This window comes from Eschrichtius robustus, chromosome 3 (assembly GCF_028021215.1).
Source record: "Eschrichtius robustus isolate mEscRob2 chromosome 3, mEscRob2.pri, whole genome shotgun sequence".
NCBI classification, from domain to species: Eukaryota; Metazoa; Chordata; class Mammalia; order Artiodactyla; family Eschrichtiidae; genus Eschrichtius; species Eschrichtius robustus.
In genome coordinates this window covers 18,914,308-18,930,828 of record NC_090826.1, presented here as the reverse complement: position 1 = coordinate 18,930,828, position 16,521 = coordinate 18,914,308, and the positions used below count along the sequence as shown (strand labels likewise).

General features: G+C 37.5%; 1 protein-coding gene across 6 annotated transcripts; it reads left to right on the top strand.

Annotated features, from left to right (window-relative positions):
• The first annotated feature begins 1,450 nt into the window (after positions 1–1,450).
• On the top strand, positions 1,451–13,138 carry SRSF10 (serine and arginine rich splicing factor 10). 6 transcript variants are annotated; one of them, XM_068539165.1, is made up of 7 exons: positions 1,451–1,639; positions 3,126–3,232; positions 6,804–6,905; positions 8,915–9,077; positions 9,287–9,340; positions 9,473–9,574; positions 12,877–13,138. In XM_068539165.1, the coding sequence occupies exons 1-7, from the start codon at positions 1,575–1,577 to the stop codon at positions 12,935–12,937; spliced, it is 654 nt and encodes a 217-aa protein (XP_068395266.1). In that variant the 5' UTR covers positions 1,451–1,574; the 3' UTR covers positions 12,938–13,138. The 6 variants fall into 6 exon arrangements, with proteins under 6 accessions (XP_068395266.1, XP_068395264.1, XP_068395263.1 ...); XM_068539163.1 differs by lacking the exon at positions 9,473–9,574 and having other exon boundaries at positions 9,290–9,340; XM_068539162.1 differs by lacking the exon at positions 9,473–9,574.
• The last annotated feature ends 3,383 nt before the right edge of the window (positions 13,139–16,521 follow it).

The window sequence follows — 16,521 nt, the reverse complement described above, 5'->3', positions numbered from 1 at the left end:
CACCTGTGTAGTTGCACGGGACCCCACTCTCGGAACAATCCCGCACTTGGCTTAGTGCTCTGCTATTGTCATCTTAATTTTTTAACTTTTTCATTTTGCACTGAGCCCCACAAATTATGTAGCCAGTCCGATTAACATTTATAGGGCACTCACTATGCATCAGACTCTGTTCTAAACATTTATCCATATTAAAGTTGGGTGGAGTACCACCAAACTGTATTAATTTCCTCATTACTGAGGGTAATTTACAGGAGTCTGTTTTCTAGACACTAAAAAGTGCTTAAATTAATTTGGGAGGGGGGAGTAAGGAAACACTTGTTCAGCAACTCTTTTAAAAAAAGGTTTTTTTTTTAAACTGTCACATTACAGTCTCTTTCATATCACAGATCTGCAATTACTTGTTGACCAGCTTGTTTCCTACGGAAACATAAGCTCCATGTTTTTCACCACTGAATTTACAGCATCTAACGTAATGTCTGACACATAATAGGTAATCAATAAATGTTTTAATAAACTAAGTGTCCAAAGCGTCTTGGAAAATATAAACATAGAAAAACAACGTCTCTCCTACAGAGCACAACAGATTATCAAATCACTTAATTGCTATGGATGCAGATTGATGCAAAAATAATGCTTTTTTGTCGTTTTGTAAAATAAAAGTTCATTTAAACAGTTCTTGAGTCTCTGCTATCTGCCTGGCAATGTGCTACATGCCAGAAGCATTCTAACAGATGGAGAAACACTGCAATACATGAACAATGCACACTCAGGAAGCCATTAGTAACAAAGACAGTGCAGATGACAATGGAGACTAAGATGTGAGGTTTGCGTCCCATTTTGGTAGGGAACAGCCTTTAATGGGGAGAAAACCCCGTGGATAGGTGAAGGAAACAACCAAGAAGGGTGTATGCGAGGGGCGACCTGGGCAAAGGCGCTCAGGGAGTGAGTCCACCGCGCGCAGAAAGCACTGGAGGGGCAGGCCTATCTCTGCAAGGACACACACCTCCTTCCCATGCACACGAACACGAGAGGCCGTAAATTCTTCTCTTGCCGTTGAGAGATCTGATAAAAGCCAGGTTATAACATGGACCAGACAGGGGAAAGCCTGTCCCTCCGAATTGTAATATTTAAAACTCCGTCCAGTTTGTAAAAACTGTACAGTATGGTGTACGGGTTAATACATCTGCTTCCTGACTTGGCGGGGGCGGTTAAGAGGGGAGAACGCGGTGCAAGGGAGAAAAGGGCGGCAAAATAAAGCACTTAAGAAAGAAAGAGCGGGCTACCGAGAGAAGGGGAGGCAACTCAAGAAGCCAATGAATGAGATCTAAGCTGCAGCACGTACTCCCGCCGCCCGCATGCGCAGGCGCACGCCGCGTGATCTCGCGGGAAAGAACCGTTGCAGGTCCCGGCGTTGCACTCAGGTAGGAGGTGGGGGGGAGGGGGGAGTGAACTCTCGCGAGAAGAGGCGGTTGCCGTACGGAGTTCTCCGGCTGTGTGTCTCGAGGTTCCGGCGCCGGAGCTGCGGACGGTTTGCTGAGCCCGTTAGTGTCCCTGCTGAGACCCACGCCGCCGTTATGTCCCGGTACCTGCGTCCCCCCAACACGTCTCTCTTCGTAAGGAACGTGGCGGACGATACCAGGTATGTACAGGGGAGGCACTCCGGGCCCAAGAGGGGAGGCCGCGGGCGCTCGGAAAGGACCGGTGCGGCGGCGGCGGCGCCGCGCTGGGCCTACGCCGGGGGAGGGGAAGGGCTGAAGATGGCGGGTCCCGCGCTGGCTTTCTGGCCCGAACTAGGCCGCGCAGCCGGCATAACCGCCGCGTGGGAGCGAGGGCGGCGCCGCTGGTCCTCCCGGGCAGCCGCGGGAGAGCGGGCCGCGTGGCGGCGTTTCGGTCCCCTCCCCCTCCGCAGATGGGGGCCCCTTCCTTCCCGCTTCCTCTCCGGGCGTTCAGCCTCGGCCTCCACCGAACATCAGCTCCCCCCCATTGATTTGAAGTTCACGTTCTTTGGGGTGCACGCCCCCTTGGCCCAGAAATTTTTTTTTTTCCTAGTTAAAAAGAAAAACTGCTCTGCAGTAAAATAACGGGATCGGGGGAGGGGAGTGTGGCGAACCATTTGCTACCCTTTTTGTTGTTGTGTTTTATTTGCGATTTTTTTTTTTTTGGTGTTGTAGATGTTTGGATAAAGGGAATGTTGAAATTAGAGATATAAAATTCTTCCACTTAAACGGTACGAACTAGTTCTTCCCATTTCCGCGAAATACTGGCCACCCTTTGAAAACGGAGGTTTAGGAAGCCTCTACCATTAGGACGTTGATAGCTAAATTGGATTAATCTGGACCGTCCCTTTGTTCTCGCCAATTCCCTTAATTGCTTGGAGTTGCCGTCAGACTTTTTTTGGAGGAGATTTTATCACAAGATGAGATTTACTGTTTAACAAATAATCACTCTACACACACACAAATCAAAAAAATTTAGGTAGCCTCGTATGATTTATATTTTTCTGTCTTACCTTTAAGTAGGGTAAGTAAGCAATAGTAATTACTCTAGCATCTAGGAAACTTTCCCCTTTATGTCATATTGACATTTATTGAGGAATTATATATATTTGTGACTTTTATTTTTCAAACAGTATTTACCTACTATTAAGTGTGTAACCCTGTCGCTAAAATTTGGAGGTAAAATAAGTGCTTTGTATTTTTCAGAATACTAGAGGTGCTTTGATACTGTTAAAAAACATAGCAATAGTTACGTACAACTTAATGCTACTATTTATGAAAAATGAAGGCTGTGGATAAAAGCAATAGAGATAAGTTGTAATCAAGTTTACTTAAATGTCTGTTTTCCTGTTGTTAATGTAAAATAGTAATAGGTTTTATTATAAACTGCATTATTATCTTCCAGAATCTTGCATTCTGGCTTTTCTTTTTCAAAAAGACATATTGTTGTATATTCTTACCGTTGGCTCTTGATGTTGAGATTTAGAAAGCTTGTTTGTTTCAGGTCACCCAGGAACATAGCACAGCCTCTTTCATTAATTGAGATATTACAGAAAGAAACCTATTTCTTACAAATAAACTTTCAAAGGAGTGGACTTAAAAATTTGGCATCTTTTTATGATGTTTTAGGTCTGAAGATTTACGACGCGAATTCGGTCGTTATGGTCCTATAGTTGATGTGTATGTTCCACTTGATTTCTACACTCGCCGTCCAAGAGGATTTGCATATGTTCAATATCCTTTCTTCAGATGGCTGATTAGTGAGGGGTGTTGAAGTTTGAAATTCAAGTTTTTGTAAGAGGTAACATCTAAAAAGTAGTTGTTTTTTTTTTGGTCTTCTAATAAATGTTTTGTCTTCAATTTTTTCTAAGTTAATTCTGACTCTGACTCACACATTGCTCTTACTATTTCTTAAAGTTGATCCAAAAACAGTAACATATTTCAATTCCCATTCATGCTGCTGAAACTCAAATCAATGATTATAATATGTGATTTAAATCTGAATACACTCTGGTTGCTACCACCTTTAATGTAACTCAGAAGTTAATATGTTCTTGTGCTTAGCAATTAAAGTTTGGTATTCTTGTTTGTTAACTTGAATCACGTGATCAAAAACAAATTGTATAACAATGAGGTAAACTTCTTTAATATTGTCCCCTAATTTGCTGTCCTCTGTTGTTACCTCAGAGAATGTAAAGCTGTACAGTTATGGCGACCCCAAAGAGAAAGCATGAAAGAACCTTTAGAGTAGAGTTCAACACTTAAGGCAAGTAGACAAGCCAAAGACCTTAAGGATCAGGCTTGAAGAGAAGGGAGAGTTTGGGAAAAGAAAATATAAAGAAAAGCTGGAAGAAGGACAAGCCTAATGGGAGACAAAGCCTCGCTTTATCTACAAAAGGGGGAAAAGGTTGTTTTTCAAAGTTAAAGATAAAGCCATCTGTCATATTTGGCCAAGCATCTCATGACAAGTCCTTCTGACAAGCACTTAAAGAGTTAAAGGTCAAGATGAAGTTGAATGATGGCCAAGATTAAAGGAGTCATACCTGATGTATCCTACAGAATAACTATTTTCCTTTTTTTTTTTTTTTCTCCTCATGTTTTGTAAGCAGTTAATTTTCAAAATTATTCTGGTTTGGTCTAGTGACAAAACCTGTAACTTGATTTACGTGGGCCTTTGATGTTGTGATGTGGTCTTGTATAAATGCACTCTCTCTTAGCTTGTGAAGTTAAAGTGTACCAGGATGTAATGTTGTTAAGCTTAAACTCAGCATATTTCTGTTTTGGACCAAGTGGTCAGGTGCCATAGGGTAGCAGGCAGTGCTCTTTGGAAGTAGCATGAGGTTCTGGAGTCAAGCCGACTCCATAGAGCCGTGCTTAGAGGGCAGACAGGTGCATGCACTGGGGACTACTTAGAAACGGCTCTGGTGGTTTTAGAAGGTCTGATCCACTAAAGATACGGTCTGTTTATAGATTTTTTTAAAGAGGCTGCTAGGGGCACACACATACTCCTAACATCTGAAGCTTAGCTCTGTGAAACCTGCTGGCCCTGACTGCTTTAGCACATGTGATCAGTTGGCCCAGAATGGGTTGCAGAAGGCCTTATCTTTGGTATGGGTACGTAATCAGGATCTGTGGGAAATTGTTCCTTGGCCCAGAGTTTCAGGTGACATTACTTCCTTCAGTGAGATCACCTCCTTGTGGCAACAAAGGTTTGGGCTGTGGACTTCAGGCTAGGAAAAATTCTCATTGCTTAAATTCAGTGGATCTCTTGAAACTTAGCAGAGTTCTAATGAGACTTAGGCAAAATGCCAAAAGCTGCTACTCCTGCAGGGCCAGTGATCAAGGACAGTTGTGGGAATTGGTTGCAAAGCTCTGTTACAGAGAGGATAAGAGGTATATCTGGCTTGGTTAAAAAAAAAAAAAGGTAACGGTACATTCTGGCTTACAATGTTGGCCTGATTTTACCTGGTTTGGAGGTGGCCTGGGAACCAGGATCAGCAGTTAGACTCAAGAGTATGTGATACTTGAGCCAGGAAAGAGTTAACCAAAGGAATCTCAAGGTGAATTATAGCTAAAAAAAACACAAAGTCTGTCTGTGGTCTTCAAATAGTTAAAAAGAAATCGGTATCAGGATTTTGCAAAGACCCTGAGTACAAATTTCTCCGTAACTGGCATCAGAATGATATTTGAGTGTCCCTGCTGTGGTCCTCTTTTCTATCTGACCCCATTCCCAGCTAGCTTTCTCTTAACAGGTCAGGTAGAACCTTGCCATGGTTCATCCAACCCAGGATTCTGTTTTTGAGGGTAGCCTCAGAGGATGATTGGCTTTCATTAATAATTTTTATACTTCTTGGTCTAAATCCTTTAAGAAGTTATTCTGTCTCTCAAAGTAGCAAAGTAGTATACCCTTCAAATGAACTTGTTCTTTTTAATTATTTTAGAGCTCAACTGCATTAACCTGGAGGGGTGTTTGATTATAGTGTTCAAGGTTCTAAACTCCCCATCAACCTTTGTCTTTTCATGATGAAATCCTCGTGATTTAGGACTTGAGAAAACCTCTTGTTCACTACACATAATAGCCTCAGAGAGAGAGAACTGGGACCCTGTTGTGGTCTTTAAGTCCTTCCAGAACAAAAAATAGGAAATCTAGTGAGGCAGACCTTTTAGTCTCTGGAATAAAAGAATATGAATATCAGTCGTGAAGGGAGTATATCGCTTTAGGGATGTTTTTTAATCAGCATTCAAGATCTGCACTCCTCTCAAATTTAAGAAATAGAAATGGACAAGTTAGAATAGTGAATTTTAGTACAGAATGAAAATCCACAGCCAGACCTAGCCTAGCTCCCCTTCAGAAGCTTTTATATCAAACACTGCTCTGAATATGTGCTTGGCTTCTATTAGAATGGTGGTTTTAGGAAAGGAACTAAATTTGGTCAGAATAGCTTTGTTGGGGGAGAACAAGGCAACAGCCTCTCAGATCAAAAATGGGTACCAGCAGATCCTGCTTTAGGCTTATAAATATTGTCTTGAAATTTCTCAAATTGAAAACCAGTCCCAAACGCACTTCTCTACGGGAAGCTTTATGTTTAGTGTCAAGGTTAGGGCTTTCCAGTCCAGGAATCTTTAGAAATGGTCTGTTATTTCTTGGCAGCATGCTTTTATAGTCTGTGCATGGATATAATATGATGTCTTAAGTATTGCTTGATACTGTCTTGATATCTACAAGTGGCTGGTGTACCAGTCTTCTCAGTAGGTGTAATAAGGAAGACAACTAAGTGAAATAATAATGTTAGATATGTCTGAGAAAAATAGCAAGATTAATTTGAGGTTGATGCTTTAGTTTCTTGTAAGGTATATTCCGCTTGCTTACACAAGAACTATTGGCATTTTCTTTTTTTCATTTGAAACAAAAATATGAAAAACAGTTTTGGTTTTATTTTAAGAAATTTTTGTTTTAGCATACGAAATAAAATTGGCATTTGTTTTTCTTTTTTGTCTTGTAAAATTCTTAAAACTCAGGAAAATCTTCTGATGGGATTACTTGGTAGTTCAGCTATAACAGGCCTTATTTCAGTGATAACTTTATAATATGTATTCATAAGTGTTTTCAAACTCATGCCTTAGGGAGTCACAAGTGCTTTAATACTCTAAAGTGTTTATAGCTGAATCAACCAACCAGTTAGTGGGGTCTGGTTGATTTTCTAGAATAATATCGAGAGATTGTGAATTGTTCCAGACTTACCAACTGAACTTTCATTCATTATCAAAGTTTGCAAAACTTCCCAAGCCCCTTAACATTTAGCACATTTGAGGATGTTCGTGATGCAGAAGATGCTTTACATAATTTGGACAGAAAATGGATTTGTGGACGCCAAATTGAAATACAGTTTGCACAGGGGGATCGAAAGAGTAAGTACCTTTATGCCTATATGTAAAATGCATCATTTCTTTTTTTTTTTCTGTATATAGATTTTTTTTTACTTGGAGTATAATTGCTTTACAAAGGTGTGTTGGTTTCTGCTGTATAACAAAGTGAATCAGCTATGTGTATACATTTATCCCCTCCCTCTTGGGCCTCCCTCCCACCACCACCCCCATCCTACCCATCTAGGTCATCACAGCATTGCGCTGAGCTACCTGTGCTATACCACAGGTTCCCACTAGAGGTGTGGATGGACCTAGAGTCTGTCATACAGAGTGAAGTAAGTCAGAAAGAGAAAAACAAACATGTATTAACGCATATATGTGGAACCTAGAAAAAGCGTACAGATGAACCTGTTTGCAGGGCAGGAATAGAGATGCAGACATAGAGAATGGACGTGTGGACACAAGAGGGGAAGGGGGGGGAGGGTGGGATGAATTGGGAGGTTAGGTTTGACATAAATACAGATTTTTTAAATTTTATTTTTTAATTTTATTTTTTTAGCCAATTTATTTTACTTTTGGCTGCTTTGGGTCTTCGTTGCTGCACGCGGGCTTTCTCTAGTTGCGGTGAGCAGGGGCTACTCTTCGTTGCAGTGCATGGGTTTCTCATTGCGGTGCCTTCTCTCTTGCGGAACATGGGCTCTAGGCACACGGGCTTCAGTAGTTGTGGCACGCGGAAATACATCATATTCATACAAATTGTTCTGAAAGTGCTTCTTGGAAGTATTGTGCAATATGTCTATCTGTTCAAAACCCAGAAAGATAGTTTTTAGGAAGATAGAGTATTTTGAATACTTTGCAGAATTTCAGGGTAGACAAAAGGATTTAGAATGCAGTGATCAGAATGCCTGAAATATGTTTGGACTCTTTAAGAAGGTAGATCAGTACTATCAGCTGTGGCATGTTTAATAGACTAAGAGTGGAATTGAAAAGAATAAACTTTGGAAAGTTTTAGTTCTCTTGAGCCATTTCTTTCTGCATAAAGATCAGCAAGGTCTAATTGGGTAATTATGTAGGTGCCTGGCTTTAGAAATGAACAGATAGACTGGGAAAGACTATATAGATTAAATTTAGAAAAGATTTTATACTAGTACTTGGTGTTTATTAATATGCAGGCATACACCAGGTGTTGGCTGCATGCTAATGAGGCATAAGTACAGGCTTTGGGGTCAGATACACCTGGTTTTGAATTCTGGCTCAACTGTTATGTTTCCTTAAGCAAGATATTAAAAGATAGAGATTAAAATAGCTGCTGGAAAAAAAAAAAAAGTTGCTAAAGAGAGGGGGAGTATTTAGGTAGACACAAGCTATTGGTGATTCTCTAGTTCTTGGGTTGAATGATAGGTTCCGGGGTAGTCAGTGTTATTTATACATTGATACATACATGCATAAAGTATCTGCTTCATAGGATGGAATGAGATAACGTAAGGATTGAGGACTGTCCGGGATGTGGGTATTGTCTAAGGCATTCGACAAGTGTTAGTTTTCTTCTGCTTTTCTTTGTCATGGTTTCTCAGAACTGTATAACTATATATTATTGCATTTTGACACTACATATCATTCGTAGGCCACCATTAAGTATTTTGTCATTGTTAATTTTGTTCCTAATGAATGGAGACCATGGTAGGATAATTCCAAATTAGCATATGGTTCAGAAGTCATTTGTATCTTAATTTGGAATTTTAAAAGTACTTTCATGGTATATTTTCCTAATGTCGAAGTAGTTGGCATATTTTTGGACAACAAACTAGATGTGAGAGGTCTTTGAAAAAACAAAATAGTTGGGGAGATATTTGAGGGTATCATTTTTAACATAAAACAGTCTTCTGATAGACTTGCTTGAAAATAAATACCTTTTCCAAGATTAACATTCACAAGTAGCCACAGATTTGGAGGCATAAAGGAAGGGGATGCAGGAATTTTTCCTATAATTTGGAGGCTTAAATACTACGTTTTTAATGTTTGTAAATATTTCTGTTCTGTGTATTTCATAGCTCCAAATCAGATGAAAGCCAAGGAAGGGAGGAATGTGTATAGTTCTTCACGCTATGATGATTATGACAGATACAGACGTTCTAGAAGCCGAAGTTACGAAAGAAGGAGATCAAGAAGTCGTTCCTTTGATTACAACTATAGAAGATCTTATAGTCCTAGAAAGTAAGTGATGTGTACCACAGAAAAGATTTAGTTTGTTGGCCTTTAATTTTTTAAAATCTTGTGTACTTTTAATTATGTACATTGTATGCTTCATTGAGACTAAAAATATTTTTAGTGCTTTGTCTTAAAAGTTTTATGGTTCACTTTTTTAATTAGAAACTTGTAAATAGACATGTGTCACTGTTTGCTTTTTCTGATGTACTTTTTAGCAGTAGACCGACTGGAAGACCACGGCGTAGCAGAAGCCATTCCGACAATGATAGGTAAATAACTTTGCTTTGAAAAAGACTATACATTTTTCAATTTCAGAGTGAACTTTTGCTCTAAAAATAACAAATTTGATTAATATAGAATCTAATTTTTACTCTAATTGTATCTCTCCTCTGTTTTGAAAGATTCAAACACCGAAATCGATCTTTTTCAAGATCTAAATCCAATTCAAGATCACGGTCCAAGTCCCAGCCCAAGAAAGAAATGAAGGCTAAATCACGTTCTAGGTCTGCATCTCACACCAAAACTAGAGGCACCTCTAAAACAGATTCCAAAACACATTATAAGTCTGGCTCAAGATATGAAAAGGAATCAAGGAAAAAAGAACCACCTAGATCCAAATCTCAGTCAAGATCACAGTCTAGGTCTAGGTCAAAATCTAGATCAAGGTCTTGGACTAGTCCTAAGTCCAGTGGCCACTGATAGTATAAACCATGATATTTTTAGGCATGTATCATTCATTTACTCATAGTTTGGTTTACTTAAATTATCAGGAATACAATGTTGCAATGATGCTTAAAAAAACACTTGTCAGTTTTCCCTGTACCAGGCAATGGTTATTATTAAAATGAAATGCTGTTGAGAAGCCACTCTTAAGAGTCCAGTTTGTTTAATGTTATGGGCAGCTACCAATTTGTGGTGTCTCTGTATATTTTTGTAAAGATTCTCATTTTTTAATGCTTGAGGTATTGGTGAAAAGATGTTGGTTGACCATAATTTGCAACATTGTCTTACTAAAAATAAACTTTCATATCCATATTTGGTAGAACTGTTAACCTAGAAATGTAGCTTGCTAATAAGGTAGAATGATACAAAAGTGAAGTTGTAGCCACCGTACAACACTGACCCGACTAGACACATTTAGGTTCAGGGTGGACCTTTTTGTCTTGTCAAGGTGTCGAGACCCACGATGATAATTTATGGCACAGTGTGGAATAGTTCTTTTGTTAACCCCACTGTCTCGGGAAATGACGCCAACTGGGTTAAGTAGCATTTTCAGGGAGATGGAGTTTTTGATTGAAACACGGAGCCTTCACTTTTCTGGTTTCTGTGAAGATTTGGAACCATACAAACATCGGAAAAACCCCCCTTAAAATTTGGGCAGGTTGATGATGGCAGAAATAATTTTAAGGGGAAAAGAATGCTCTTATGCAGTTACTCTAAACTTTAAGGAGCATTGTTGACCATAATATTGCTTAGTTTTCTTACTGCTGTTAAAAGCAAGTAAAGTGTTTTCAAAGTAGGTTTTGTTTGTGTGTGCGCATAGTGTAAAAGGACTGAATTTTGATGCTTAAAGCACTTGGTGTGTGCATTTGTATCAAAATTTGCCCATATCTTTATGAAGGAGGCTTGTTCTTCACGCCTCAGTTTATTTAATGTGAGGCAAGTAAAAAGACAACACTCCCATTCTACGTGATTCTGTGGTGCCATGAGATTTTAAATAATTCTGGAAAAAACTAAGAAAGTCACATCTCTTGAGGTTTTGACTGATTATCCATGTAGTACCTGATGAAAATAATACCCTAACTCTTTATAATTTCTAACATCTCTCTGCGAGATCATTTGGGGGCAATAAAAAGTGACTTGACGTGTCCAATCTCATTTCAGAATAAAAGCTGGCATCCTTAAAATTTTTAGATTGCTTGCTTACAGGCATAATAAGTAAGAAATGTTGTGGGGAAACCATTCCTTTTAGAGGATTACTTTTTTCAATTTTGGTTTTAGTAATCTAGGCCTTGCCTGTAAAGAACAAAAGGTGGTTTTAAATACTGTTTGTGGAATGTGTTTAAAGGATTGATTCTAGAACCTTTGTATATTTGATAGTATTTCTAACTTTCATTTCTTTACTGTTTGCAGTTAATGTTCATGTTCTGCTATGCAATCATTTATATGCACGTTTCTTTAATTTTTTTAGATTTTCCTGGATGTATAGTTTAAACAACAAAAAGTCTATTTAAAACTGTAGCAGTAGTTTGCAGTTCTAGCAAAGAGGAAAGTTGTGGGGTTAAACTTTGTATTTTCTTTCTTATAGAAGCTTCTAAAAAGGTATTTTTATATGTTCTTTTTAACAAATATTGTGTACAACCTTTAAAACATCAATGTTTGGATCAAAACAAGACCCAGCTTATTTTCTGCTTGCTGTAAATTAAGCAAACATGCTATAATAAAAACAAAATGAAGGAAATAATGATTAACTGGAATTATTATAGTTTTGAATGAGATTATACAATAACAGCGGATTTAGGAGTATTTTAAATCAGTGTTGCACTAGGCACAGGTTTTACTTTGGAAATGATAGAACCTGCCAGAAAGGTACATCTTTTACGTAGTAGTTAAAAATTCCTTATGTAATGTCAGAGTTGTTTCATTATTGCTTATTAAACCCCTTGGGTTAAATAACTTAGAGGTTATTGGTAGTGTTAAGATACGCATTAAAATGAAATTTGAGTCAGCTAATTTTAAGTTTATATTTTCATTATTAGATGGACCAATAATTCTACTCTTCCCCATCCTAAACAAGATGGATTGGGCCTTATGTTTATGGTGTGATTTAAAATATTTTTGCATTGAATGTTCGTGAGCACTTAATATTAAGTGATAATCACTGTGGGGAACTGGTTTAGGTGTTTTGTGGTTTGAGTTCACGCTGCTTTATAATGACAAGTATAGCTGATATTTATTGAGTATTTATGATGTGCCAGACACTGTTCTAAAAGCTTTATGTGTTAACTCATTTACTCATCACGAAACCCTATGAGAAAGATACTTTTATTTTCTCGTGTAACAGATGATAAGGAAATGGAGGCACAAAGAAAAAGCAATAAAAGGCAGATCCAGGATTTGAGCTCAGCCGGATCCTTAGATGTTTTTTTTTTTTTAATGGACTGTAATTAGAGTAGATTGGGGAAATAACCCGTTTAATTTTTCTTAGTCTGTATAGAATTAGAAGTAATAGTTTCGTTTTTATTTTTTACTTGTGTCACTTATTTTTAGACTCATGCTATTTTCTTGAGAACCTTATATGTTATTTCTAAAGTGACATACCTAAATAACATAGCTTCAAAGGGACTATTTTATATTTGAACCCATGATAGGATCCTACTGATACTTAAGGATCCTTATACAGGGCTTTAATGTTGGGTTACATGGTTGAGTTCCATAATTATTGAGTATCTACTGTGTGTCTGGCACGGCTCAGTATTGGAGTAGAACATATCAAGACTCAAGTGAGAGCTGACACTTCACCTCTCTTTTTGCTTAAGATCACTCTGCATTTTTTTTTTTTTTTTTTGAAGCCAAGTAAGCAAGAAGAATAATGACAGATAATGCTTCAGTGAGAAAGGAAAGGTGCTACATAGAGTATGAGCTGTTAAGTTACAACCCAGGGAAAAGACCTGGGAACTATTGTACTATTCTCTTGAAAATTTGGCCCTGTAAGCTGCTACATCCAGTTCAACTAACAAAATCCTGTATACCACAGAGAAGAATAAAGAAAACCAAACTGACAAACATCCTTCTTTTATTTAAGACCAAACTGCAGCTGGAATACCCAGTACAGTTCTGCTTACTACACTTCAAGAAAGATCTGAGAAAGCGGAAAAAGAACCAAAGAAGGGCAGTTCAAGCGACCAAAGGGTGGGTGGAAGGTGCTGCAGTATGAATACTGTACGAATATTTTGACTCTGGTCTGAAAAGATAAAAGAATGTTATCGAAACTACATGGAATAATTGAAGTCCCTTCAAGTTTGAAAGTAAGCATTTTAGGACAAATAAAAGGAAATTCAACTTTGTACTTGTGGAAACTAATCCCTAAATCTGAATAGGTTTATATTGATTCATGGGTAACAGGTCCATGTTAAATTGGAAACTAGGATGTTTGAATATCAAGGAAGACAGCCATAGTCTCTTACAGTGCCTCTATTGGTCTGTCTCAAACTGAATTGGGTGAGAAAAGGTATGGTCCAGTATAAACTTGCTTATCTCTTAAAGTCAGTTCTGTTTTTGCTATTGGCAAATCTTGCCTTTGTTTATTCCAGTGCCAGTGCTTTCTGCTTAATGGTTTGCTTTGTTGGCATCTGAGTTTCCTTACTTGTATGCCACATGCGGTTTACATCTTCCTTAAACACTCTCCCACATAAATTCCAATTATACTTGACATCCAGCTAAGAGGGTCCATCTCTTCTCACCTCTTTCCTAGTCAGTATATTCAGCAAACATTTACTGAGCCCTTACTGTGGGCAAAAATTGTACTGGGTAATTGGGGAGAAAAATAGATAAAATTCACTTATTCAATAAATGTCTACTGAGCACAATCTAGTGAAATCATTACAGTGTGGCCTCACTGTTTTGTTTGAGGTGTATTATAACTATTTTACACCATTTATATCCTATGTAATTATAAAACCCAATATACTATCAAAGATAAGTAATTTTGTGGTTATTTGCCATTTAAAAGTATCCAGTATTTGTTTTCATCCCATTAATACAAATAATGAAAAAATGATGTTTTAATCTGTAATAAACTGATTTACTGTGCAGTGACTGTAATATACTAGAGTTATATATAATTGTTAACTCTGCCTCCTCAAACACGTTAGGAAACAATCCCCAAAATAAGTATTTAACTTTGCATCAGATGTAAAGGAGACTCTGGGTGCTATAATTAGATTATTTTGAGGCAGACAGCTGTTATTCCCAACTGATGTAGTATGTTCTGTAATTGAGAAAATGTTCACCAAATATACTTTCTAGTGATTTACATGTACATTTTATAGGGGACATGTTCTGTGTATAGTGAATAAATAACTTTTATAGTATCACAAAATGTTTTGGATTCCTTAGTTCCTTATTAGGATATGAAGTTTATCTATACATTGATTTCATCACTTGCATATTTGATTTTTGTCTTTATTTCTGCCACAATTAAAACTTTTTGCGTAAAGTTACTCATCTAAAAATACAGAAGTGTTTAAGCCTTTAATTTATAAAGATTTTGAAAATATAGCAGAATATACCTAAGGGAGATATGAAATGGAGGTATTTTTACCCGTTTTAATTTTTCAAACTTGCCTGAGATCACACAGTAAGTGGCAGATACTAGATTAAGTGTCCAAGGTTTTTCATTTGGTTCATTTTTTTTATCAAATGGGGAAATTTTATAACAATACAATTAATATAATGGAATCTAGAGTTCACTTAGAGGGAAGATTTAATAGATTTATGAAAATAGTTTAATTACAAAAAGTATTTGTGACTTTCTTGGATGGAAAAGGGGTTAAATGTAATCCAAGATCTCAACAGCTGTTGACTCACTTTCCAGCCTGGCTTTCCAAATTTCAATCTCGTATTGCATTTTGACCATATTCCTGTTTACAAAATCCTGAGATAATTTTGAAGTGGGGAGGCTGTGACTTGAACAGCACAGTGGCAGCTCAGGAATAAAATAAGTGTTCAACTAGGCGGTCTGTCAAAGCTTTTAGGAGTCCTAGGAGTGAATTGTCCTCACTGATGAAAGAAGTCAGCAACCTATTCATCTTCAACGACTGACATCTGTAAGACATAGCTAGCTGCTATGGAAAAGGAGCTTTTTTGGGGTTTTTTCCCTTTGTCCCTTCCTCCAGCAGTGTCGCTTATATTCATTGTGTTGTTTCTATGTATTCCTAACAGTTGTTTCACCCTTATGTTAAAGATGGGATTCCTTTTTTATTTGGAGTACAAAGCAAGGCATGTAAATTCATTTTGTTGATAATTGACAGAGTAGTTTGTAAAGAAGTAAAAGGCCTTTTTGTGTCGTTTGTTGTAGAGCACATCTCTGAATGCTAGATAATGAAATAAACTGGTCTAGGATCCAAAAAATCTTGGATTTTTTTTTTTTTTTTTTTTTTTAGGTTTAGTTCTGCCTGACAGATTTGTGGCTGGGTAGGCTTTCCTCATTTGTGTAAGAGGTTTGAGATGTACTCTATCCCACTTGGTTTACGAAGTAATTGCCTATGAGACAGTTAAAGAAACACTAGAAAACTAGTGTTTTCCTTCAGTTTTTTTCCACTTTGTGCTTACTTCTGGGATGAAGAGAATTTACCAGAACTTAAGTGTAAAGATAGGTTATGGGCTCAAGATTCCATCATACTATATATGCTGCCATCAAAAAGATACAAGTTTAAATTGTAACACTGACAAGGCTCATGCTATGGCTGACTGCAGCCCTACAGGGTAGATGAGCTCTAACAACTTTGTGGTTCTTACAAGTACGATTTGAGAAATTCATGTCAACCATACTTCCTGTACGCTAACCATAACTTTATTAGTACCTTTCTAAGGTATGAGATACCAATACAATTAAGTTAGCCGTAGCTATTAAAAATTTTTGTAGTTAAAGCCAATGTGCTCTTAATTCTCTGAACACTTTTACCACTTGAGTCTGTCCCAAACCAAAAATCTAGTATATACTGTATTTACATGTATACATCAAAACCTAACATAAAGATGCTTGGGATGAAAATTGTTGAATCTAGTGGGATTCCAGTGCAGTACTGCAAAGAACTGGGCAATTCTTGGCACTGTTAATAGAAATTACACTGGGAATAAACAGGAAAAAAGACATTATTAATTTCTGCCAAATCAATTTATTCTGACAGTTTGCAGGAGAAAACACAGCCTGGCCCTGGGATTCACTGCTTGCTTAGTATAGCAATTAAAAAGATTTTTCTTGAACTAGTTTAAGCTATCCTATCATTTGGAACATATTAGAAAGCCAGTTTAGTTCTTGTGTCTTTTTTCTCCTCCAAGGTCCCCTTGTGAAAATAATAGGTTTATAGAAAAAAAAATTTGCAGAATTTCTCAAATTGACAAGAACTCTTGTGTTTACCTAAGTCATCTTAAAATATAGAAGAGGGAGACAGGGCAGTTAAACCTACTTTACTCAGTTTGGTATGAGATGAATTCAGAAGCTTTATGTAAGTTTCCAAAGTAATATTCTGTGGCCTTTTACTGTTAGCCCTGCTGGGAAGCCACAGTTGCTTTTTTAACGGTATAGCTGCTAATCCAAATGTCTATCAGTTAGCAAACTGGTTGCCTCTTAAAACCAACAGTCCTGTTGTATTTCAGTAGGGTTAATTATGTGCATTCTAAGAATATTACATAGTCATGACAATTTTTATACAATAAAAACAAGACA